The sequence below is a fragment of the Ictalurus punctatus genome, chromosome 17 (assembly GCF_001660625.3).
Source record: "Ictalurus punctatus breed USDA103 chromosome 17, Coco_2.0, whole genome shotgun sequence".
Classification (NCBI taxonomy): Eukaryota; Metazoa; Chordata; class Actinopteri; order Siluriformes; family Ictaluridae; genus Ictalurus; species Ictalurus punctatus.
The window spans coordinates 12,004,586-12,030,222 of NC_030432.2; the positions used below are offsets into that span (position 1 = coordinate 12,004,586).

General features: G+C 38.5%; 2 protein-coding genes across 2 annotated transcripts in view; both read right to left on the reverse strand.

Annotated features, from left to right (window-relative positions):
* Window positions 1-19,973, reverse strand: part of pitpnm3 (PITPNM family member 3) — a 61,522-nt gene extending 41,549 nt beyond the window's left edge. The window contains exons 1-2 of the mRNA XM_017490997.3: window positions 19,580-19,973; window positions 6,785-6,880 (exon numbers count right to left, since the gene is read on the reverse strand). Coding sequence (XP_017346486.1) covers window positions 6,785-6,880; window positions 19,580-19,604 — 121 coding nt within the window. The 5' untranslated portion in view covers window positions 19,605-19,973. The remainder of the gene's footprint in view (window positions 1-6,784; window positions 6,881-19,579) is intronic.
* Window positions 1-25,637, reverse strand: part of slc47a4 (solute carrier family 47 member 4) — a 199,147-nt gene that overhangs the window by 59,129 nt on the left and 114,381 nt on the right. The gene's annotated exons all lie outside the window — the stretch shown is intronic.

Consider the following 25,637-nt stretch of genomic DNA (forward strand, 5'->3'; position numbering starts at 1 on the left):
ATAATGTTATTTATTGAAGCAAAAGCATTATCCAATACCAACTGGGCCAGTGTGAAAATGTTTTTGCCCCATAGTTACAAATTCCCCAAATTTATGAAACTGCATTCATAATGGGGTTCAGCTGGACTAGACACAACCAGGTCTGATTACTGCAAACCCTGTTCAATCAAATCAACACTTAAATCAAACTTTTTCAACAGCATGAATTGGTTAAAAGGTCTTACCCAGTAACACACTATGCAAAAATTGAAAGGTGATTGAAATACATCTGTCTGGGAAGGTTTACAAAGCTATTTCAAAGGCTCTGGGACTCCAAAGAACCACAGTGAGAACCATATCTCCAAATGGAAGAAACTCGGCACAGTAGTGAACCTTCCCAGAAGTAGCCGACCTTCCAAATTTCCTACAAGAGCACAGCAACTACTCATCCAGGAAGTCACAAAAAACCCAAGGACAACATCAAATGACCTACAGGTCTCTCTTACATCAATAAAGGTCACTGTTCATGACTCCACTATCAGACAGACACTGGGCAAAAATGGCATCCATGGAAGAGTGGTGAGGTGAAAATCACTGCTAACCCAGAAGAAAATTAAGGCTCATCTGAATTTTGCCAAAACACACCTTGATAATCCTCAAACCTTTTGGGGGAATGTTCTGTGAACTGATGAATCGAAAGTGGAACTGTTTGGAAGACAGTAGCCCTGTTACATCTGGCGTAAACCAAACACAGAATTTCACAAAAAGAACATCATACCTATGCTTAAGCATGGTGGTGGAAGTGTGATGGTGTGGGGATGCTTTGCTGCTTCAGGGCCTGGGCAACTTAATAATTGTAATTCTACTCTCTACCAGAAAATCCTAAAGGAGAATGTCTGATCTTCAGTCCATAACTCAAACGGACTGGATTATGCAGCAGGACCATGATCCAAAGCATAGGAGTAAGTCGACCTCTGAATGGCTCAAAAAAGCCAAATTTAATGTTTTGGAGTGGTCTAGTCAAAGTCCTGACTTGAACCAATTGAGATGCTGTTGCAGGACGTTAAACAGGCAGTTCACGCTCAAAAACCCTCCAGTGTTACTGAACTAAAGCAGTTCTTCAAAGAAGAGTGGGACAAAATTTCACTACAGTGCTATGAAAGACTGATCTTCAAGCATTGATTGCAGTTATTGCTACTAAAGGTGGCACAACAAGATTTAAGTTTAAGGGGGCAATTAGTTTTTCACATGGGTGATAAGTGTTGGATACCTTTTTTTGCTTCCATAAAAAAAAAAAAACTGTATTGTGTTTTTACTCAGGTTGCCTTTGTTTTATGTTGCATCTCCTTTTTATGCAGGTTGCTGTTTTAAAGATGGCTTATATTGACATGCAAAATACATCTCTCTTTGTTGGCTATGTCATTAGCTAGCTCATTTAAGTGGAGTAAGCTAAAGTCACTGTGCCTTGCTGACTCCTATAACTAAGTGGACTGTTGCTGATAAAATTGAATAAAGTCACCACTCTCAGTTTTCATGGTGCCCTCATTGTTGAATATTTTGCTATCTGTCTCTGCGTCATTCAGTCAAGCTATACTGTATTTTATAACTAACATGGGCCAAATAATGAATATTAATGAATACTTGAGATGTGCTTATAAATATTCATAACTAGTTGGCAGTCTCAGTGATAACAGGCTTTGGGCTGGAGAGACTGAAAAGAGCACAGAAATTAATTAAATATACAACCCCAATTCTGAAAAAGTTGGGACATTATGGAAAATGCAAAAAAACAAACAAAAAGAGTCATTTGAAAATTCAATTCACACTGGACTATATTGAAAATGCATTATTAACACATTATTCAATGTTTTACTTTGTGAATTTAATTTATTTTTGAAAGTATACACATTTCAAATCTGATGACTGCAACACACTCAAAAAAAGTTGGCACAGTTGATTGTTTACCACTGTGTAACATCACCTTTTCTTTTAATAACACTTATTAAGCGTTTGGGAGCTGAAGACACCAGTTGGTTACGTTTTTTCCCCATTCATCCATTATGCAGTTCTTCAGCAGCGCAATTGTTCGGGGTCTTCGTTGCCTTATTTTGCACTACATAATGCACCACACATTTTCAATCGGAGACAGACAAGGACTGAAGGCAGGCCATGCTCGCACCCACACTCTCTGCTTACGCAACCATGCGCTTGTAATCTGGGCAGAATGTTGTTTGGCGCTGTCCTGCTCTGGATGGCAGCGTATGCTACTCCAAAATGTGTACATATCTTTCTGCATTAATGCTGTCCTCACAGATGTGCAAGTTACCCACGCCATGGGCACTGACACACCCCCATACCATGACAGACGCTGGCTTTTGGACCTGAAGCTGATAAAAATATGTTTTTTTCTCGGAACGACAAAACACAGTTCCACCGTGCTACTGCCCATCTCAAATGAGCCCAGAGAAGTCGGTGGCGCTTCTGGACAGTGTTGATGTATGGCTTCTGCTTTGCATAGTAAATTGCATCTGTGAATGCAGCAGCGAAAGGTGTCAAGTGGCACAGGTTTACCAAAGTGAAAGTGATCCAGGAAATCCATTACAGACTCATGACGGTTTTTAAGACAGTGACGTCTGAGGGATCTAAGATCACGCGCATTCAGAATTGGTTTTTGGCCTTGCCCTTTACGCACAGAGATCTGACCATATTCATTGAATCTGTTGATTATATTGTGCACTATAGAAGGTGAAATGCACAAAATCCTACCGATTTTTCTTTGGGGCAAATATTCCCCAATAATTCTCAGAGTGTTGGATTATTTGCGGACGCATCTTTTGGAAGATTGGTGAGCCTCGACCCATCCTTGCTTTTGAAGGACTAGGGTTTTTCGGATTCTCCTTATATACTATGATTAGACGATTGCCTTACCTGTTTCACATCACCTTCTTATTTCAACTTGTCACATCGTTATTAGTCCTAAATTGCCCCTGTCCCAACTTTTTTTGGAACGTGTTGCATGCATCAATTTCAAAATAAACGTTTATCTTCAAAAAACTATGCAGTTGATTAGGTAAAACATCAAATACCTTGTCTTTATACATTTTTTGTTTAAATACAAGTCAAAGTACATTTACAAATCACTCCTCTTTGTTTTTATTAGAATTTTCCATACTGTCCCAACTTTTTCAGAATTGGGGTTGTATATAGGCATTTTAAGAATAGAGTTGGCTTGAGATGTGTTATACATACACTCCAATAACACAAAATTCCAGAATAAAATAAGATACATGACTTTTAGGGTCCATTAATCTGGTCACATTCTGGATAACAGGCATTTATAGAGTCTGACAATATATATATATATATATATATATATATATATATATATATATATATATATATATATATATATATATATATTTTAGAACAATTGCAATTAAATTACAACGTGACTGTTCTCACACAGTTCTGTAAACACATTCAGAGATTGTGATTAGTGCATCTGTTTGCTTAGAGAATCTGATCAGTGCCAAGGGATCAGCTGTCACCTGCCTATCATACTCATACATTTGATGATCTAAACAAAACACACTTGATGCTGAACCTAACTGAAATGCTCTGTTTCCCCACACAAGGTTACATGGAGACACAAAGCCACTTACACTATAAATGAAAGGTGAAGACATTAGACAAGCCTTTTAATCTGACAGGAATCACAGATGCCCTTCTAAGTAGATTTTGATTAGACTAGTAATGATGGTTTTTAGAGATTAAAACAACAACAACAACCTAGCAGTCGATCAGCTGCCACATAACCAATAAGAAAAAAAAAAAATTATATATATATATATATATATATATATATATATATATATATATATATATAAAAATACATTTCAGTGTTGCTTTGTAGCTTTGTATAATTTTACGTTAATTAATTCATAATTCTAGCAATACAAATGGCTGTAGTAACAAATAGAGGAATCCATTGCAAATGTCATGCTTAGGGCTACTCTGACTTCTAACTTCTTTTCATTACTCAAGTGAGTGTGTTCTTTATAACAGATTACTCACAATGGACATTTGTCAAGATATCAATAAAAGCACTGAAAACAGAGTTGACATTGAATATGTATTTTAAATTTAGTTATGCTATTGCTCTGGTGAAGAAAACCATCAAATAGTTTACCAAAATATTCCTAAGGGCCATGAGTCCAGTGTAAGTCCATGCAATGTGGAACCCACAGTAATAAACTTAAAAAGAGTATGGAAAAGGCTTAAATCCATTGGCATCATTGGTAAGTGTGAATGAGAGACTGATGGGATTAGGATACAGGGGAATACATACAATCTATTAATATTGGGAGAGGTATATGAATTTTTACAGACCCCATTTTAGGTGTTCTGAGAAGACGCATCAAAAATAGTATGATCTATGCATGTACTTAATTCACTAAAACACAAATAGAACCAAGTGTGATGTTAATCTTTAATATACCAAAAATAATGTCCTCTAAATGCCCAGACAAGTGCAACTTGCAAACTATTATCAATAATTATATCAATATCATCCTGAAAAAGAAAGAAAATGTGAATTAATAATTAATAATCATTATTAATTATTATTACCACATGAAGCCCTTTACACATTCTGCTCCATTGCACCACTGCAGTGATAAGAGAGATGTGAAAGCTACACACATGGTTGAATTGAGGTGCTACACACATGATGGCAGTTTGGAAGTGATATGTGATGAGTCTCTTCACCTCTCACTGCACACTGAGGAACAGAGATTGTACACATACATGAGGCCAGTTGAGGCCACACGTTTACATTCACCTACAGTAGGCTAAAGACATTCAAACTCCACAACTTTCATTTGACCATACATTTCCTGTGGTAAATGAATTAGGGTATCTAATTTATTTCCATAAGAGATCATTTCAAAATAATAGCTAAGAGTCATATTTATATCAGCTTCTATGTACTATATCAGATTTTCAGTAGCTCAGAGGTTTACATACATTCTGTTAGTATTTGGTGGCATTGCCTTTTAGGTGCTTGATCTTGAATCAAATGCTAGTAGTATTTTATCGACAAACTTCACACAATACTTTGCCAGAATATTTGCCCATTCCTCCTCACAGAACTGGTATAAATCAGTCAGGTTTGAGGGCATACTTGCTCAACCACACTTTTTCAGTTCAGTCCACAAATTTTCTATGGGATTGAGTTCATGGCTTTGTGATGGCCACTCCAAAACTTTCACTTTGTTGTCTTTAAGCCTGGTCCTTACTGAGTTTTGCTTCAGTATTTCTAGATAATCCTACTTCTTCATGATGCCATTTATTTTCTAAAGTGCATCAGTCCCTTTTCCTGCAAAAACCTCCACATGATGCTGCCACCACCATGCTTCATCCATAGCACTGATCATTATGATCAGTTCAACTTTTGTTTAATCTGACCAGAGAACAGTTCTCTAAAAGGCTAGTGGTCACCTGAAAACTTATGTCTGGCTTTTTTTAGATGGTCTGAGAATAGGAACTTATTTCTTACATGGCAGATATTCAGGCCATGATGATGTAGCACTCTCTGATGCAGTCCATACTTTGGTATATGATTTCCCCAACTCCTTCACCAGTTCCTTTGTTACTGTCTTTGTTTTAGTCAGTTAAACCTTTTAGATCAAAGTTCATTCATCCCTGGAAATTAATTTGTTCCTCTTTTCTGAATGAAGTAGTGTCTGTGTAGTCTCAAGGTTTTTATATTTGCATTTGTAGTTTGCAAAGATGCTTGTGGTTTATTTCTTTGAAATTTGCTCCTACTGTAAGAATCAGACTGAGTTGCTTGGCTGAATTGTTTGGATTTTTTTCATGGTATCAAGGACAAACGGCACTGGCTCAGTTGTTTTCAGATGACCTCTGATGTGAATAAAGTAGATACTTAATTTACTTGCCAAAAGAAATGTATGGTAACATGATGTGTGGATGATCTTTTGCGCAGGTGTAGGTGTAAACTCGTGGAGTTTACCTGTAGACTCACACATGCCATTATACCATTCACACAAAATTAGGCTTTGTGCAAAATTTGTAAGGTAAAAAAAATTATTTTTTGGTTAAACCGCATTCATCTTCTGAGAGTCTGCCAGTGGCTGAAACTATGGAAGCTGCCCCCAGCTGTGCATCTTTCATGCATCTGCTGACATCAACTTTACTGGTCAATCCAGTTAATTGTTTTGGGATTTACAGTCTTTCTGTCATTTGATACAGCAACTAATTTACCAAGGTATGCCTAGCTCATAATATAAACTCCCTATCAGAGTGCTTCATAGTACTTCACTACTGTGAAAATGTCCAATTATCCAATTGCTCAGCTCCACTGAGAACATAACTATCACAGAGGTCAATGTAGATGCAGCGTCTCTGTGCCTGACATGTAGATAATGCAATCTCATTTCTTCTGCATTTTGCATGCAGTGCTCTGTGATGACAAGACTTTTCTCTTAGCTTGATTCCAGTGGCTATTTTAAGCTTGGTGAACTGCATTATTCAGATTATTCAGAGGGAAATAAATAAACCTTTTGAAGATTCATTGTCTTTGGGAAATCATATCCGCACACCCACACATTTTACTGTATGTTTTGTTCACCTTAAACTTCTGCAGCAAAAACCAAATGTGATGCAATTCAAGAAATGAAACTGCGACTGAAAAAGAAAAGGCAAGAGAAAGACAGAGAGAGACAGAGATAGAAAAGCACACAGGAAAGCTGCATTAAGTACACCATTGGAAGAATATGACACTAACCTCGGGCATCAAAAAACTCATCATCAGAGCTGTCCATAGATTCTTGGGCAATGTTGCGCATACACCAGTGGGAAGCGCTGTGCTTGCGTAAAGTCACTACAGGGTAGAAAACAGAAAAATCATTAAGTGCCCAAGCAAATAACTAGGAGGATTCTATTGTTAACATACAGCACAACATGACTAGCATGAATCTGCCTAATTTTATGGTGGGACAGACAGATAATGTAGACTAAAACAGTGCATTCAATAGAAAACAAATATATCTAATTAAAATGTAAAATGTATTAACAGAATTGTACATCATATGAATTAATTTGGCAAGTTTAAAGGACACCAAATCATTTTTTTAATGGCTTCAGAAAATTAGGGCCAGGGCATACATGAAACAACCCTGGTGTTCTGATCCACTAAAATCAGTGTTAATAGCCTTTTAATTGAATGAGAGAAAATGGGAATAGTGTTAATTAAAACACAAACAATGGGCTCAATTTTAATTTAAGTTTAATTTACTTATGTAATGCTGGTGTTTGTTAATTTGCTTGGTCAGAAGCCTTTTTTCCCATTTGAGCTCAGCTGCTATTTCCATTTTTCAGAAATAAAAGTGCCTACATTGGTGTGGGTGGAACAGCACAACAGGGGGTGTGACATTCAAAATCTGCCAGCACTGTGGTGTTTTACAACCTGGTCTGGACTGAAAATATATTTGTGTCATCACCATTCTGGACCCACTCTTAGCACAGACACAATGACAAAACTGACTTGAAAATGTTGTGTAATGTCTGTTGTCTAATGGCATTTCTTTTTCTTTTTGCGCACCACCATGTGAAGTAATTATATTATTACATTATATTAGAAAACAGAACAACACATTCTGGCATTATGAATGTTTGAAATGAATAAAGACAGAAGGAAAAAAATATAATTGTTTATTAGCCATGGTATCACTACTAGTCTTGTGCAATATAACGGTTTAATTGTCTCTACACAATATGACACTGTCACGATAAACAATAACATTTCCGATTATACTATTAGACCTGCCAACCATACTCATCAGAGTATGCTACAGCAGTCTTTTTCTCCCCAATAAAAAGGGAGCTGAGCCATCTGAAATGATTTGCGCAGATATTTTTAAATCTCCTCCTAAAAGCGCTTCCACCCAAACTCATGCGGCCTCATTTTCTGCCAAATGTTTTGACAAATGGAGAATATTTTGAGTTTATTAAGTAAGGAATAAAACATGAGAGCCCATTCTGTTATACGAAAATAATGCATGGCAGGAGGTGTGATGTGGCACGATGCCCCTGAAGTGCATTACTGTCATAATAATAGCATTGTTTGGAGCATTTTAATTGTTTAAATTTAGATTTAATGTTGTGGAACATCCAAATGACAAGTTCCCATTCCCACCTACATTGTAGCTGTGATAGGCAGTTATTCCTTCACCAGCCTCTCTCTCTCTCTCTCTCTCTCGCTCTCTTGCTCTATGTTATAAAGCTCCTCTGTCCTGAAGACTTTCCTGAGCTGGGAAACTTTGTTACAAAGCACTTACAACTGAGACTCCTTCCATAAATGTTAAATACAGTAAATGGGCGGCTGTGACTTAGATGGTAGTGCGGGTTGTCCACTAACCACAGGGTTGAACCCCAACTTGCTCCAAATGTCAGGCTAGTGCCAAGCATGCAGCTCTGCTACCATTGGAGTGTGTGTGTGTGTGTGTGTGTGAGAGAGTGTGTGTGAATGGGTGAATGAGAAACAGTGTAAAGAACTTTGTAGAACTGCAACAGTTAAAAGTTGCTATAATTAGTGCAGACTATTTACCATTTAAATAAATGTCTCTACATGTCTCTGTCACTACAGCAAATTTTACTTTGCTAAACAATATATTTTTTAAAAATCTGTTTATTATTAGTCTTAGATTATGTGGAGCATCCGTCATGTACAGTATGGGCTGTAACTATAGAAACAAAAAGCAAATGAATACAACTATCGTTCATGTTACCATGGTACCTTTTGACCAATCAGATTTTATAGTATAATGTGAAAAAACAATCTATCAATGTATATTTGATTTAGATAACATTAGATAAGTTTATAGTTAATATTAATGCTTGTTTTACTGTCTTTCTTAGGCTATCGGTTCTGGATGATTAAATCATTTGCTGTGATTTTCTAAAATTTGCAAATCGCGAGCATGGAAAAATCAATATCACAACAGCCTAACCACTACCATATCAATCCAGTAATGAATGTCATGCACGAATGCATGGGGTAACATGTTTTACTCAGCTGGTTTTATCAAAATGTTTCCTAAAACCCATATACGTTTTAGTATTTACAATTGTAATTTGTAAATGAACATTTACAATTTTACATTCATGCCTAATACCTAAAGTTTGTCTATTAGTTTTCTGTTTACAACCATATATATATATATATATATATATATATATATATATATATATATATATATATATATATATATATATATATATATAAACAACCAGTATTTTAGAAAATGCTAAATGTAGTTTTGTGGATAAATATAATGTCAAACATTTTGTGACTTTTCAGTTTAAAATGTTGATTTACAAGTGTGCTTTCTTGTATGAAAAGTATATTATTTCTTGTTTAATGATGGTTACACCATTTTAGAGGCTATATGACCTCTAAGACTTTGTTTAAAATTCTATTAAAATTTATACCAAAACATCAAAAATCTCAATTGAAATAAAAATGGACATGAATAATAATAGGAACAGTTTATGCATTTAAAATATTGTGTGTGGGGTTTGAAATATGCATTTACATAAAAGGAAAATGTGTTTCTTAAATGTTGGCCTTGAACAACATAGAAAGAAGGTCTCTGAGGGAGTAGATGAGGGGTTCTGGCTCACTCAAATTAATGTTAATAGCATTATAATCTAATGCCATGCAACCCCAATAGTTTTAATTTTTAAAAATGACTATAAATAAAGCAATTATCATCTGTCTACCTAAGAATTTCATTTGTAATGTCAATTCTATATCTTGTTAGAACGGACTTCTGGTGGGTTATTTGCTAATTTTCTCACAGCAGTATTAACATATCACATGTTGTATGAGAGCAAATGAGGAATTGAGAAATTACTGTCAATGAATGAGTTTTAAGTGATGATTAGAGTGGCTTGCATCAAATACTACCTAATATTGCTAAGCCAGTAATCAAGTAGAGTGGACCTCACTGGTCTATTTACTAAACATGGTTTTTGTTGTTGTTGTTCCTTTCAAGTACACATCCAGTTAAGCTGGACAGGCTGTCAGCATTTTTATTTGTTTTTTGTCATATTCAGACTTTTTACATGACTGTCATATTTAGTCATATTTACTGTCGGTGTTGCCTTTATGAGAATCAATGCATTTTTTGCTCCTTTTTTTATAGTTCAATTTAGCCTAATTGAGCAAGAGCTGTGCTAGTCTGCTCACACATAATCTTGGAGTCTACCAATTAAACAATTATGCTTTCAGGGCAATTACGTTATACTTTCTACTGGAGGAAATGTAATACTATTCCACGCACATAAAAAAAGCACTCACTTGTAAGCATTCCATGTCCATTTAAAAGGAACATCTCCAAGAATCTGCAAAGACAGCTAGCCTCACGTTTCTGTTTCCGTTTCTGTTAATTTTCACAAATGTGCATCAAACAATGTAACATTTTTACTTTTGTAACTACAAATGTAATGTACTGTTTCTCTAATTTATGTTGCAGTTTTAAGGTTTTCATCTGACTCACCTTCATAATTGTATATGACAACAACCTTCAGATTCACCAACCTATAAAGAGCGCCACAAGCTTACTAAAAGCTTGCAGAGGCGGGAAAATCTATATCAGCTCTACATCTAGATAGAATGTAATACATTACTGTTGCCATTGGAAGCAGTGGAAGTGCTGTTTCTTTTAACTGTATATAGCTCTGTTTGCATGACTGTTTTCATTCGGTCTAACTCACAAATACAAAGAAAGGTTCATTAAATGCAGTTTTTGGTTTCTTTTTAATGAACACAAGAAACAAAATGCATGATTTCACTTGCAATATAAAGGTTGCTCACTTACATTATAGGAAGTCAGGAGGTCAGACCGAACACAGGAAAAAGGGGTTCACGCTGAGTTTAGTTGAACTTCAACTGAACCCTTGAAAGCATGAGCAATAGAAAACAAAAGGGGCAAGCTGTGCTCGCTTCTCTCTGGAATAAATAACTAAAATGAGAGCATGCTATTATAAAATAGAGGTCGTACTAGCTGTGTGCTTTTTCGCTTTGCTCCATGATCTTAATTTCTGACTGCCCACACATGCCTTTGGAGCTCAGTACCACTGCACATGTCTTGCACCATAAAAGACATAGCATATATCATGCAGACTGAACTTTGCATGATGCCAATCTGAGAACAATAGTAATATATGAATTGTTAAAGCTGGGTGAAGTTTACACTCAAAAAAGTTCAAGGGTTATAGAACAGAAAAGTGGAAACACCTTTTATAGCTACACATCCATAAGGAATGGATGGTTAAGTATATAAAGTTGCATGGATTCTCTGAAAACAGCAGAATATGTTAATTACTAGCTTAATAGTGTAATGAGGGCTGTTAAGTTTAGACAGTTTTAAATGGTAAGGGAACATGTAAATGGTAAATGGCCTGCACTTATATAGTGCTTTTTTAACCTTAGCAGTTCTAAAGCGCTTTACACTGGTTCTCATTCACCCATTCACACACCAGTAGTAGCAGAGCTGCCCTGCAAGGCACTAACTTGCCATCGGGAGCAAACTGGGGTTCAGTGTCTTGCCCAAGGACACTTCAGCATGTGGAGTCACGTGGGCTGGGGATCAGACTGCCTACGATTAGTGGACAACCCACTCAACCACCTGAGCCACAGCCGCCAACATAAGTGCACGCTCCTGATTTAAATAATGAGATGGAAACATAAACACAATCCATTTGAGTCTTTGAATTTCACTCATATCCAGAGAGCTTCTAGAAGTGAGCATCATCAGAGATGACAATCAGCTATTCCGCTAAACTACCAGTGTCGCTACAAAAATTTCAAAAATCACACACACTCAAACACACACACCTTCAAATATGTCACCATTATGATTGTGTTTCCCCACAGCATATGTGCAGTGCGGCTGGTAAACACTCCCATCTGGTAGCTCTCCGCCTGAAGTGGCACTCTCCACTGTGAAACACTGCATATGGCCCTCTAACCCTGAAAACACTGACGTGCTATTAAAATGTTCAAGTGCGCTTACCCTATAAATTCAAAAACACTGCTGGACTGCATTCTTTAGTTAGTTACTATTTCTGGAAAAGCATGCAAATTAACTAGGACAAGCTATATAAACTACCATACATCTACTTCTGGAGCATGAATAAATGACAAAGGTTTTGGGGGGGGGGGGTTGGGGTGAGCAACAAGAATATACAGACAGCAGCCAGGCTAGGAAGTAAAAACAACAACTTTGAATTTGATTACATGGTCACAGCACTGCAGGAATTCAAACTGAGCTGCTTTAAATGGGTTTGGGCACATAACAGTAAACCACAAATACTGTCATACTGCTTTTGCTCAAGCTTGAATTGGGATTAGAAAAAATGCATGACCCAGTCCTCAGGGCTCTATCCTTGTATTGTGTGAGCAAAATTATAGACCCTCTGGGGTCCCTGAGGACTGGTTTGAGAACCACTGCTATGAAGAACCTGGCTGCTGCTGTGACCACAGACTAAAGCCTGCTTTTTGGAAGAGTATCCATCAAAGTCTGCTTTTTTCCTATTTGCAACTTAAGGCTATTTAAGGTCAATGGACAATGTTCCACAAACTGTCTGAAATTATTATCTCACCACATTATCCTATGACATGGGCTGTGAAAAATCCAATCTTAACCACTTTCATCTACTCACAGTACAGTTGTGGCCACCCAATTTGAAATATAAATTAAAAAAATATTAATATTCCAGTTCTAACAGATTATATAACAGATAATATTACAGTTCTAAACTGTTACTGTTGCTCTGGTAACGCTTTGAAACAGTTACAGATGTACAATATGTACATACGGTATACGTGATCCTCATTCAACTGTTTTTTTGTACTGAGTGACACAATGATTTATCTGAGAGGTTTCCCTCTCTATTTGTTTCAGTAGCTCATAGTACATGCTACTGTATAGAGTAGATTGTATAACAGATCAGCTGCTTGAACTCTTCTAATTATACAGTTGTTTGAGTAAATATTCAAACAATTACTACTATTATACCTTTCCTAACCATCATGGGTGGTAAGAATCATCTGGATACATTTTTGTGCATATCAGCTTGTGAATACAATCAGAGCTACAGATTTCCTGTCCTCCAAAGTTGAGGTTAACCTCTTCTCGTCTCTTCTGCCCCAATGAATGTAATTTTTAAACATTTCGAGCATCCTGATTTGTGCAACACTACAGAATTCTAGGCACCCATTTGCTTTCAGATGGCTTCCCTTGTTAACACTACTACTGTAACAGCACAGTGAGCTAACACTCACTGTGCTGTTCGCTGTGTTCTCTACTCACACATGTAATTTTTCTCTGTACTCGATAAGTAGCACTTACCTTTAATTAGGGGCCAAGGCACTGAATGTGCTTGAACCCTATTGTTACAATTTTTATATTTTTTCTGATTAGCAAAACTTCCAGGTTTTTAATACTTTGTTTACTGTTTCACATGTGTTTGTTGTGGTTTCTGTCCTGTCTCTGCCCCTGTAATGTTTCCTAATGTGTCTCAGCTATTCTGTGTTATCCCCTTTGATTACATTGAGTATTTAAACCCCTCGTGTGTCTTTGTTCAGGGAGAAGTATTGTGTCTGTGTTTTAACACCAGTATGTATTAAGACATTTGTTCATTGTCCTCGTTTCCCCCTTTTTTAAACCCTGCTCTCATCCTTATTTCTTGGTTTCTCGTCTCTGTCTAGTTTCGCTGTTTGCCTGACCCTGTGCCTGTTCGTGACTACATTTTTGCCTGTCATTTTGGATTTGTCTGCCTGCCTCTTAATAAATCCTTTAACTGCACTTGCATCTGTCTCCTCCCTGATTACATGACAGAATACTTCGCCTACACCAAGATAACCTTGCCAGCGCTTAATTCCGTCATTTTTTCCCAGTGGACTTCTCTGATTACCCCAGAAACATTTGATTGCTTTGCTGGATATCCAGAAAGTTATCTCCTGCAATGCCAGTTTTATTTCGCAAGCTCACTGGCCCAGCCCAGCAGTGGGCGGAGCTCCTGATTGCCATGAAATCCAGCAGCCTAAGTAGTTTAGCCCAGTTTGTTAAACTTTTGAAGGTGTTTTGGAGTGCAGAGTTCAAACCCGACCTAAAAAATTTTTTGGGGAGGGCCAGCCTGTCAGACGAACACCACATCCTACAAGATGGAGTCAGAGGCCATCGGGGCAGCCTCTCCAGCCAAACTCCCTCCAGAGGCCAACGAGGCACTGTTTCACATGTATTTGTTTTGGTTTCTGTCCTGTCTCCGCCCCTTTAATGTTATTGGTTGTTTCCTAATGTGTCTCAGCTGTTATCTGTGTTGATTACATTGAGTATTTAACACCCCCCCCGCCGCCGCCGCCGTATGTCTTTGTTTAGGCCAAAGTATTGTTTCTGTGTTTTGCCCAGTATGTACTAAGACTTTTGTTCATTGTCCTCATTTCCCATTTTTTATGCTACTCTCATCCTCATTTCTTTGTTTCTTGTCTTTGCCTAGTTCTGCCTGTTTGCTCACTGCCTGACCCTGAGCCTGTTTTTGCCTACGTTTTTGCCTAAGCTTTTGGATATGGCTGCCTGCCTCTTAATAAAACCTTTAACTGCACATGCATCGGTCTCCACCGTGAATACATGACAAAACCCTATTGTAATAGTCCAGATCTTTCTTTCTTTCTTCTTCTTCTTTTTTTCTGTCTTAAAATGAATCATGCATACACAGCAAAATCACCAGTGTTGATTTAACACCCACAGTGTTGAATTCACACCCTACAGTGTTTATATAAGTCCACTGGACTCAAATAAACACTCTGGGAGTTAATTCAACACTAGGGATTTTACTGTGTACCAAACCCTAAATCACAGAGGCATGAAACTTGTTCAATAGGTATTACTCCCTCCCGCTAATCAGGCAAGCAAAGTGTTTACATTTTGGTCTATATCTCATGATCAGTGAATCCTACAAACATTTTTTTCCCCCAGTGATTCCTAGGGTTGTCCCAAACAAAAAATCCTAAGGAACCATTTAGCTCCACCCACTGAGAATTCTGAGAATTTGCATTATATGCAAAACCCACTTTTGTGAACTACTCATTAAAGTATTAACCTCAATAATTATCAAAAATGTTGACATTTCTAAAAAAAAAAAATAGGCCGCAACTTGTGAAACAATACTAACGAGCAGAGCCTTATTTACTCAAACACCTGTAACTTATAACTGCTTGCAGGGACTTTTACACAAAAGTTTATGGCATGGTCATACATAGGGAATGGAGATAAAGTCACATAACTGTTTCTCAGGATCTGTAAGTACGACCAAGCAGAAATTTGGTATGTTGCATCTATGTGCTAATCTGTAAGAGGATTTTTGATGATGACCTAACTAATGAAAACATTTGTCCATCATTGGCCATCATCTTTCAGCAGGCATTTGACAGGGTTAGCACTGAGCTATTATCAAAAAATTTTAATGGCCAGTTCAGTTAGTGACCCAATAGTAACTGAGGAGTGCTATTCCTATTCTTGCACACAAAAACAAGTATTAAGCCAAAAATGGGCAGCAGCTATGCTCAATGCCTCAGCATTGACCATCTAAAAGACACAGCATCTCCCTCCAAGCACATTAATGGCGTACCAGGATGCTGTGTCTTTTGCCGCAAGTGGGAGATCTCAAGTGGACAATGACTCCAGCCTCACCTGAATGTTTGAATGTGCATATTACTCTTTTCTAGCTCTCAGGCACTACTAACAAGCACTGAATTAGCCTTGCCAGCCACTCTTAAAATGGGAGTGCCCAAGTTAGATGAAATGGTGCTAAGCAACCCATAACACCAACTTCTTCTTTTTTTGTCACATAAAACATAGCACCTCAGACAATGGAAAAAAGACATAAAGGGCGCCCATGTCCCATTGGGTGGTCATCACCATGGCCTACAGACAAATTGGATACCCATGACATGCCGCTCTATGAGGCGCACCAGGTGATCCTCAACACCCTTGGCACTTATCCAGTTATTAACAGAACCATAGTTCCATAAGGAACTAGCTCTCATTGTTACATATATCCCAACAGCAGTGACTGAAGTGTGATTGCTTGCTCCCTGTCTTTCTTGCTTACCGTACATCTCCTGCTCACAGAAGACTGCAGGGTAGCAGTGAAAGTGGACCTGCTGTCTGTTATTGCATCTCATAGAAGACTATTTTTAGCTCAGTACTTCATCCAAATGGTTGTGCAAATTAGGCAGAGCACAAATATTTCAGAGAGAGCTGAAAATTCACTGTTTGATTTAAAACCATTAAGGATGTTGGATATCACCTCATCAGTTCAAAACATACATATATATTATATATTAAATTATTATATAATTATAGTATTATTATAAATACTGCTTTACTTCAAAAAAGACATGATGAAATCTGATGCCAATATTATTAGATATAATAAAGGCATCCCTTATCACTATAAATTTATTACACACTGCTGATCATATGAAATGAAATTATTATTATGTGTATTAATTGATTTTTTCAAGATTACTTCAGCTAAGCTGTATTACAACCTTAATACAAAATATAGATATCTACACTTACACAACATTTATATCGTTCATTATGATACCATATTACAATTGCATCAAACTGAGGGATCATAATGGGTGCCTTTTGTCATTGAGACTTTTAACCTTTTAACCGAGGCAAGCTGGAACTTGTCAGAAGTTATTCAAATCACCATAGCAACGACAGAAATATAAAGTAGAAGCACAGCAGGTTATATTTAATCCCCATATTGATGCCCTGTCAAAGGTTGATGTTTGAGTCCGGTAACACATTCTTTATTCTATTACAGCCTAACACCACATTAAATGTTATGAAAATATTACTGAATAACACCAAAATATTTTACATGAATTATGGTCTCCATATCACCTTTAATTAATTTATTAACAAAACATGCTGGTCTTAAAATTAATACAGCACTAATAATGGGATTCCCCATAAGGGATCATGGACACCTGCTGATTATTCCAAATTTTATAGGTACAGAGTATTTCACTACAAGAGTCATGCATTGGCAATAAGAAAATGTACTGTACACAATATGTTATGCAGCTACAGTTGTTTTTATAACCCTGAGCTGAATATAAACTTTTCCATGCTTTTATCAGTCACACAATCTTCTGCTTGGATGTTTTACATAAAGATTTTCATTCATATGTTTTTCATTCAGTAAGAATACATCATTTCTAAACAACACAGATGTGTACTCACCCATGTGTCCAATTAAATGTGTTCTTTGATGTGTGTTTGATATGTGACTGCATTATTACAGATCCAATAATGAATGACTGGCAAAGAAACTAAGGCCTCTATTTTAGTGTTGGCAAGCCTGTTACTGCTTTGCAAATGGAAAAACAAACCAGTCTCCCCAACATTATCTCGCTACTTCTTCATATTAAATATACCACACCAATCTGTTATAAAACAGAAACTGCTTATGTGTGTGTGTGTGTGTGTGTGTGGTGGTGGGGGGGGGGGGGGGGGGGGGGGGTCCTGGACTGGATGGGAAGTGTCCTGTAATGAAATGGACTGAGCATGTGGGATGTGAGCAGCATTAAATTCCATGTCTTTATGTCTTGGTCAGGCTGTTAGCAAATATCTTTCATAAGGCAGCAGATAAAATGCAACATAACATAAATACTATATAGTGGTTATAGGTGACTATGTTGACTCAAAGGGTTGCTATGAACGATCACTAAGGCATTATTTTAGTTCCAACATTCAAAGGTATAATATTTAAATTCATGAGCAGGATTCCATCTGCTCTTACACACCTTACCTTGCTTTCATACAAAAATAAATCTGCACACTGAAAATAATCCTGCTCAGGCATAGATTTATCTTGGTAACACTCAGAATTGTTTGCATACACTAAGAATTATGCCGGTCTCATGCAACCTGCCAACCTCATGGACAGAATGGCAGATGTTAGCTGTTAAACAGACCTGCAAAGTGCTAAATGAGCCAAAGCACAGAGTAATAGTAGTATATTTAGACCAGCAAAACACTGAATGTCCATCCATCCATTTTCCATACTGTTTATCCTACACAGGGTCACGGGGAAGCCTGGAGCCTATCCTAGGGAACTCAGGGCACAAGGCAGGGAACAACCTGGATGGCGTGCCATCACGGGCCACAATCACACACACATTCACACACCCATTACAGACAATTTGGGAATGCCAATCAGCCTACAACGCATGTCTTTGGACTGGGGAAGGATACCGGCGTTAAACACTGAATGTTAAACACAAAACATCTGAACCTAGTTATTTACTGTATGTAGTTGTCTAAACATTTATTTCATGCTGACTCTACATTCTCTGTGCCAAGGTGATTTTTGTGATTTTACATGCACCTGGCAAAAGGAATGCTTTCTCTCTCTCTCAATACTGTATTTCTGGCCCCTCAGCCAATGTCTGTGAGAATGGAGTGGAGTGGTAACAATTTCTTTGGTCAGAGTTCAGATAGGTTGATAGCTTTTGGCAAGGATGTTGTACTAAAACCAGACAGGACAAGAAAATCTCGGAATGAGAGATTAAAAATATACACAGCTTATAAAAGACAGCTTAATAAATCTTACACTAAACTTCCGAGAAGGCTTACAATGTTGCAAAGCTGTGTGAAAGCTTTAGAAATCCTTACACTAAAGTGCTCTTGACTTTCGGGACTAAAATAATGCTATGAAACATTACACTGGCTGTAGTGCGGATGCTGCTACATCATATTGTACACAACAGCAATGGTTTCCAACTACCAGCTGCCAAAAACTATTAAAACAACACTGTCCATCTGCTCTGATAGTATACAGGACCTGTAAAGCAAACGTGCTAATGACAGCTTTGTACTAAGTGGCAAGTGGTTTAATGGTCATGTCTCTTGTGTATTGTGCATATCCTGTTGTGCATGGCTTTTATGAGTATACAGAGTAACACAAGAGTAGTCTAAACTCCAAAATAAAGCCTGTCTCTTTTTCCTTTTCCATTTCTTTCTTTGCAATGGTCATAACATCATTGATTTTTTATTGTTGTGGCACAAAGAGAAATGAGAGAAATGGTTTAAGCAAAAATGAAAACACTGTCAAACCCTCCATATATATGTGCAGTTGTGCTTAATTTTTAATTCCCAATTCTCTGAATTACCTCACAAACCTGTGCGGCTTAGTACCTGTCGTACTTTTATTCTGTGCACTAAAATAATGCACAGAATCGAGCAGTTCTAGTATACACGAAATATAAGTTTGTAAACATGATATACTGATATAAATGCTAGTTGTGGCATTGAGCACGTGATTAATATTGACCGCGAGCTATTCCGAGCGCACAGACCACGCATTCCTGCACATCAGCGAGCAAAGTAGCGCGTGAGGTGCGGTGACTGTTTGTGTCTAGTAATGAAATACAGCATGACTGAATGACAACACCGAGGTTGTGTATGAGGGCAAAAACGCATCTGTAACTCACCTTTGCTTTTTGTCTCCTTAGCCATTTTGCAGCTGTGTGCTGTGTGTGTGTGTGTGTGTGTGTGTGTGTGTGTTTCCCCGCCGTGCAGAAGACAGAAGAGTGTCCGTTAGTTTGGACGGCGCGCACGTCTCAGTGCAGCGGGGAAGCAGCTGGCAGAGACACGCGCCACCACAAACCTCCACACATTAATTTCTGCTTCAGGATGTCAGTGCATTCAGTCTGTAGGAAGTCCCGAGTCATGAAAGATAAAACACGGCTTCTGCAGAACACACGCATACGCGCGCGCGCTGGAATCTGTACTTGTGCAGTCTTTTGCGCCGACCCTCTCCAGCGCGCGCTCGTGTGTGTGTGTGTGTGTGTTTGTGTGTGTATCGCCTTATGTTCGACTGCCTCCAGCGGCGCAGGCGACTGCTCTTCGTTTTTCATACCGTGACGCTTCGAAAATTCAAATTGCATCATGTCAAAACACAATCCTTCTCTGAGGACATTTCATGATGTCTTGACACATGATACAGGATTTCATGGTCCGTTTCATGCACCGTCCATACACAAATAATTCCACTCGCATGCAGTGTCTGGACACCGAGAAGAATCAAGACTGTGGTGTCCATAGAGGGCATTCCTGTTTTCTCCAGCAGAGATCATAGAGAACGTACAAGCAGAAAATGTATGTTATTGTTTTCTGCTGCTTTTACCTGGATTCAAGTTGATAAAGGTAGTTTGGTATTATTGAAGAGGTGGTTATAGCCTAGACATTAAGGTCAAAGAGCATGCATAAGTAGGAAATACATGATATTGATTTCTTCTGCAGGTGGCATCAAGTGGGTAGAATTGCCACTCTAGGGTCCTGGGTTTGATCCTGAGTTTGGGTTACTGTTTGTGCAGAGTTTCAGATGTTCTCCCTGAGATTTCAGGGACATTTCCTCCAACTGTCCAAAAACATGCAGGTAGGAAGATTGGTTATGCCAGATTGCTCCTTTTTGTGAACAACTGTATGAGTGTGTGTCTTCCCATCTGGAGTGTATTCTCCTGCATTGTGTCCTGTGTTGCCACGATCGTTTCCAGATCCATCATGACCCTGCTCAGAACAACACATTTTACTGAAGCTGAATGATGAATGAATGATTACTGCTGCTTTTACCTGGATTCAAGTTGGTAACACGAGTTTGGGAATATTTGGAGAGACAATTCTAGCCTACACACTGCTGTGCCATGCCCTCATGCTTTACATAATTTCGATACACCAAATATCACACTGGCTTGTATGCTAGTACAGACAACAGCACGGTGGCTTGTATGCTGGTGCTGTAATGGAACAGCATCTGTGCCTTGCCAAAAACCTCCAGCTGGGCTCTTTCTGTAAACTCTAGGTAAAAAAAAAAAAAAGCAAGGCTCACTTTCAACCATTGCTGTCCATTGCCACTGTGTTATAAAGAAATTTACAAAAAATTGTAATAAATAATAATTTTTCATTTATTCGTCTTTAGTAACTACTTTATCCTGCTTAGGGTTGCAGAGGATCCTGCAAACCAAGGCCAAACATTTTATGGCAGGCATCCCCATGATATCTCAAGTGCATATATAAATGTTTTTATAAAAATAGTTAATACTTCAAATATACACTCATTGGACATTCAGGTAAATCTACCATATACAATATATCCGTTCTGTAAGCATCACCAAACAGTTTGCAGGACACATTTTACCCCTTACCCCTACCCTGCTGAGCACATGGTAGCATGTATTGAAGTGTGTGTGTGTGTGTGTGTGTGTGTGTGTGTGTGTGTGTGTGTGTGTGTGTGTGTGTGTGTGTGTTTTTAAAAAATAATCTGTGTATTTGTTCTGCAGCCAAAGCAGTGAAAGCAGGAAATCTAGACACAGTCAAGACTATTTTCTAATTCTCCTCTCTCACAGAGTGTACAGGAAAAGTGGACAAATTCTCCTCTGGGATTGCTTCTAGCTGATCTGTGGGATTGTTTTTACAAATTGGGAAAGTGTGCTTAAGTTGAACTAAATTCAATTACTCTCAGTGGACTGCCAAGACAATGGTTTTGCCTATTGCGTCAGATTCTGTTCACAATGCTGATGATGTGGTGGGTGTACTAGAGGGTGCATCACTCCATTCCTCCTAAACTGAGCTAACACACTATATGGGCAAATGTCCACTATATGTGGACACCTGACCATAAATACCCATATGTGGACCTTCACCAAACTGTTGCTGCATGTCTTTGTATGCTGTAGCATTACAATTCCCCTTCAGTGGAACTAGGGGGCCCAAACATGTTCCAGCATGACAGTGCCCTTGTGCACATAGCGAGGTCTGTGAAGACATGATTTGCTAACGTTGGTGTGGAAGAGCACGAATGGCCTGCACAGAGCCCTGAGCTCAAGACCACTGAACACCTCTGACATGAATTGGAATGCCAACATCACTCCAGATCTCCTCAAATGACATCACTGCCTGATGTGACTAATGCTCTTGTGGCTGAACGGGCAAATCCAGACAGCCATGCTCCAAAAAAAAGCCTTCTTAGAAGAGTGGAGGTTTTATAACAGGGGGACTAAGGGAGGGCTAAATCTTGAATGGGATGGTCAAAAAGCACATGTGAGTGTTATGATCAGGTGTCCACAAACATTTTGTATGGTGTATTTGTATGTAAAATATACTGTATAGTAATTTGGTGGAAAAAACAGTGGAAAATTTCATGTAATCATGTGTCCCCCCAGACGTGATCAAGGACTTGTAAATGCCTTGGTGGAAGAGTGGGGTAACATCTCACAACAAGAACTGACAAATATGGTGCAGTCTATGATTTTTGATATTGGACCCCCTTTGTTCAGGGACTCGTTATTCCATTTCTGTTCGTCAAATGTCTGTGACACTTGTTCAGTTTATGTCTGAATGTTTTTATGTTTATACAAATATTTGCACCTGTTAAGAAATTTGCTGGAAATAAAAGCAGTTGAATGTGAGAGGACGTTTCTTTTTTTGCTGAGTATAGATGCATAAGTGAGATATTTCCACACTGTTCAAAAATATAGTTGGACTGTTATTCAGCAGACTTACAAAAAGGAGCCATAGAAGGCAGATCAAATGGTTCACAGCAGCTCAGTCAAACATGTTGATTTATCAAGTAGCAATGTGCTCAAATTTTAAAAGCCTGTAAATTGCCAAAGACGCATAGCCATCAAGTGCAGCCTATTCCAAATGTTCACAGCAGTGTGGAGATGGTATCTATCAAGTTGATGGGTCCTGGCCCTTGGAATTGACAGAGCATGCTGGGATCTCAAGGCACTTCCTCTAGTAGTTTGACATGAGGTATATGGGAGCAGGAGTAATGCCTTCAAGTCAGAAGTTGTTACCTGATGCCTGTGTTGGAGGCTTTGCATACATTTACTCTCTTGTGATGGACCTATGTCATTCTTAAAAGTGGGTCGCTATTGTAAAAAAGTTAAAAACCTCTGATCTTGACTATCTAAGGGCACCAAGCTTCTGCCCAGACTTCTTTTGTGATGTTTGAAATGTGCCTATCCCATAGTAGCTTGATGTCAAATGTAAGCCCCAGGAAGTCTAGGTGTTTATGAACAGCAAGTTGACATCTTTCAGTCTCCTGAGTTGTTTGCGAATTTGCTTCGGCCAAAACTTGATGGTATCGAGCGTGGCTTCAGTTTCTTTTTTGAGGATTGGGGCATTATCAGCATCAGAAAGCAGTCTGCATTTTCAGCAAAGGTTTTGCAGAAGATTTCCGACTTCTCCTAGGCAGAGATGGCACACTCTATTGTTTTCCTCGATTACAGGGATGTAGTTTTGGCTGGACCTCCCACTCAGGCTGTTTACAATCTGCCACCACTTTTTGTTAGTAAGGTTGCTGTCTGTAAGCTTTAGACCCCAGAAATCATCCTTGTCATAGTGCCAAAGTTCCCTGTGGTATTTTATGTGATGATGAACTGGAGTATATAGGGTTATCATCACTGGATTTTGATCACATGTAGGTTTGATCACCCAGGCTGGCCCCATACTCTTTCATGTTAAAGTGGGTGTATGAGTCACGGTAACTTACGCTAGTTTTGCAATTTGGTGGTCGATAAACAGCAGCGATTATAAGCTTGCCTGATTTTAGGGCAACGATAAACCACATCAGCTCAAAATCCTCTGGGTCCCTCCTTGAGTTATGGTAAACAACTATTCCATCCAAGCAGTACACAGCCATACCTCCACCAGATTTATCCTCACGGTCTCGTTGACAGCATAGGTTGTAGGCAGGGACTGAGATGCAGTCAGCTCCATCTGGAATGCTAGCATCCAACAATCACAACAGATGATTTCTCTTCTTGAAAAAAGCTGCTGAGTTCGCCAATATTTGATTGCAGGCAACGGATGGCTACCTCCAATATTCATAGATCGTTTACTCGTAATCCATTTTCATGCATTGGTCATTTTTGTTTATGACAGTCCAATCAAGACTTCTTTTTAGCTTTATCAGCATGTTGGAAGTGGACCAAAGGGTTGTTAGCACGTGGGTCTCTTGCACACCTAAGCGGTGTGGTGGAAGCATGCGCTCGACATGACCTGATCTGAAAGCATCAATTGACTCATAACAGATCGGGTTCTTTGCACAATTGCCAAAAAACACTTGGTCATTGATAGGGTGATTAGCACTGAATTGTGCCCCTCACTTCCCCTCACAATGGTTCTTTCTTAATTTTAAGTCTAGAAGTGATTTGGTGAAGTAGGTATGTGCTTAAACTGCTCCTGTGCTGTTTTGCAGACAATGGCAGCCAGAAGTTGGGCTAAAGATGTTCATTTAAAATACATTGAATGGGCCAAAGCTGACCAGAGGTTTGTTCTCACAACAACATTGCAAATACCCCACTACCATTAACAACTTACACTAACATACAACTAACACTGCAAATTCACCAATTAAATAAATACATACAAATCCATGAAAACACATATACTGACATGCCTTTACAGAGCCTTACACAGGTGACCTAAATGCCATTGACAGTATAGAGCCTTGAGCCAAAAATAACTTTCTCCCTGCTTCTATTTCTCTCTTTCTTTTCCCAACAAGCTCCTGCAGTCATTATTGGGCATGTGACTCTACTATGCTACAGAGGATTTAAGAGCCGACAGGCGTGCAGCAGGAGTGTAGATCAATCTCATGCAAGCAGGATGAACATGAATAACAAAGGGGTCTGCTTACTGAACCTGAAGCCACAAGATGACACACTGGGGCACTTTCTGATTTTCATCAAACTGATGGGTTGTAACAGGATTGTGTAGTGAGGGTATATTGGAAAAAGTCTCACGTGAAAGAACTGGGAGGTTCTGTTCTTTTTGACAGCCATGGACAGGAGTAAAAATATAGTCAACTTTCACTGAGAGCACAGTGTGTGAGAGACTACTAGAAAAAAAAAAAGATAGACAAAAGGACAATCATAAAATCAAACACAAAGACAGAATAGTGAGCTTCTACTACTTTGTATAAACTATAGTCACATAAGATCAAGCACTCTTACCCTTTCTGAAGACAATCCACTCCCCTTCCCAAATTACTATACAGTATATAATGATTTTCAGAGCCCTACCACAGGCTCAAGAAAATAACTAGCACATCTTACTGAGAATAGATTCCACTGTCCTCCTTTATGCACTAAAGTGGCTAGGTCTGAAAAAGCAGATCAAGCAGAGGATAAAATTATTGTGTCTTCTGATTTGATAAATTGGAAAAGGGGAATCTGGGGTATGTCTCATGAATCTAAATATAAAATATGGCATTCTTCTTTTAGTGACATGCCATGAGCTGATGACTTGGAGTAAATTGCAAAAACTAGGCTCCACCACAGGCAATCGCTTTAAGACTACACGGGAAACTTGGCCCTCCCTAAAATGTCATTAAAGTGTGGCAATGATAAAGTGTCTATATTTTTATCAGTCTTGGTGGAATTCAATATTTTTTGGTGAATTAGTTCATTTAACTCAAACTGTTTTCAGCAGACAGTGCAGCCTGAATTAAAAATCTCCTTTGAAGCCCCAATACAGAGCTAA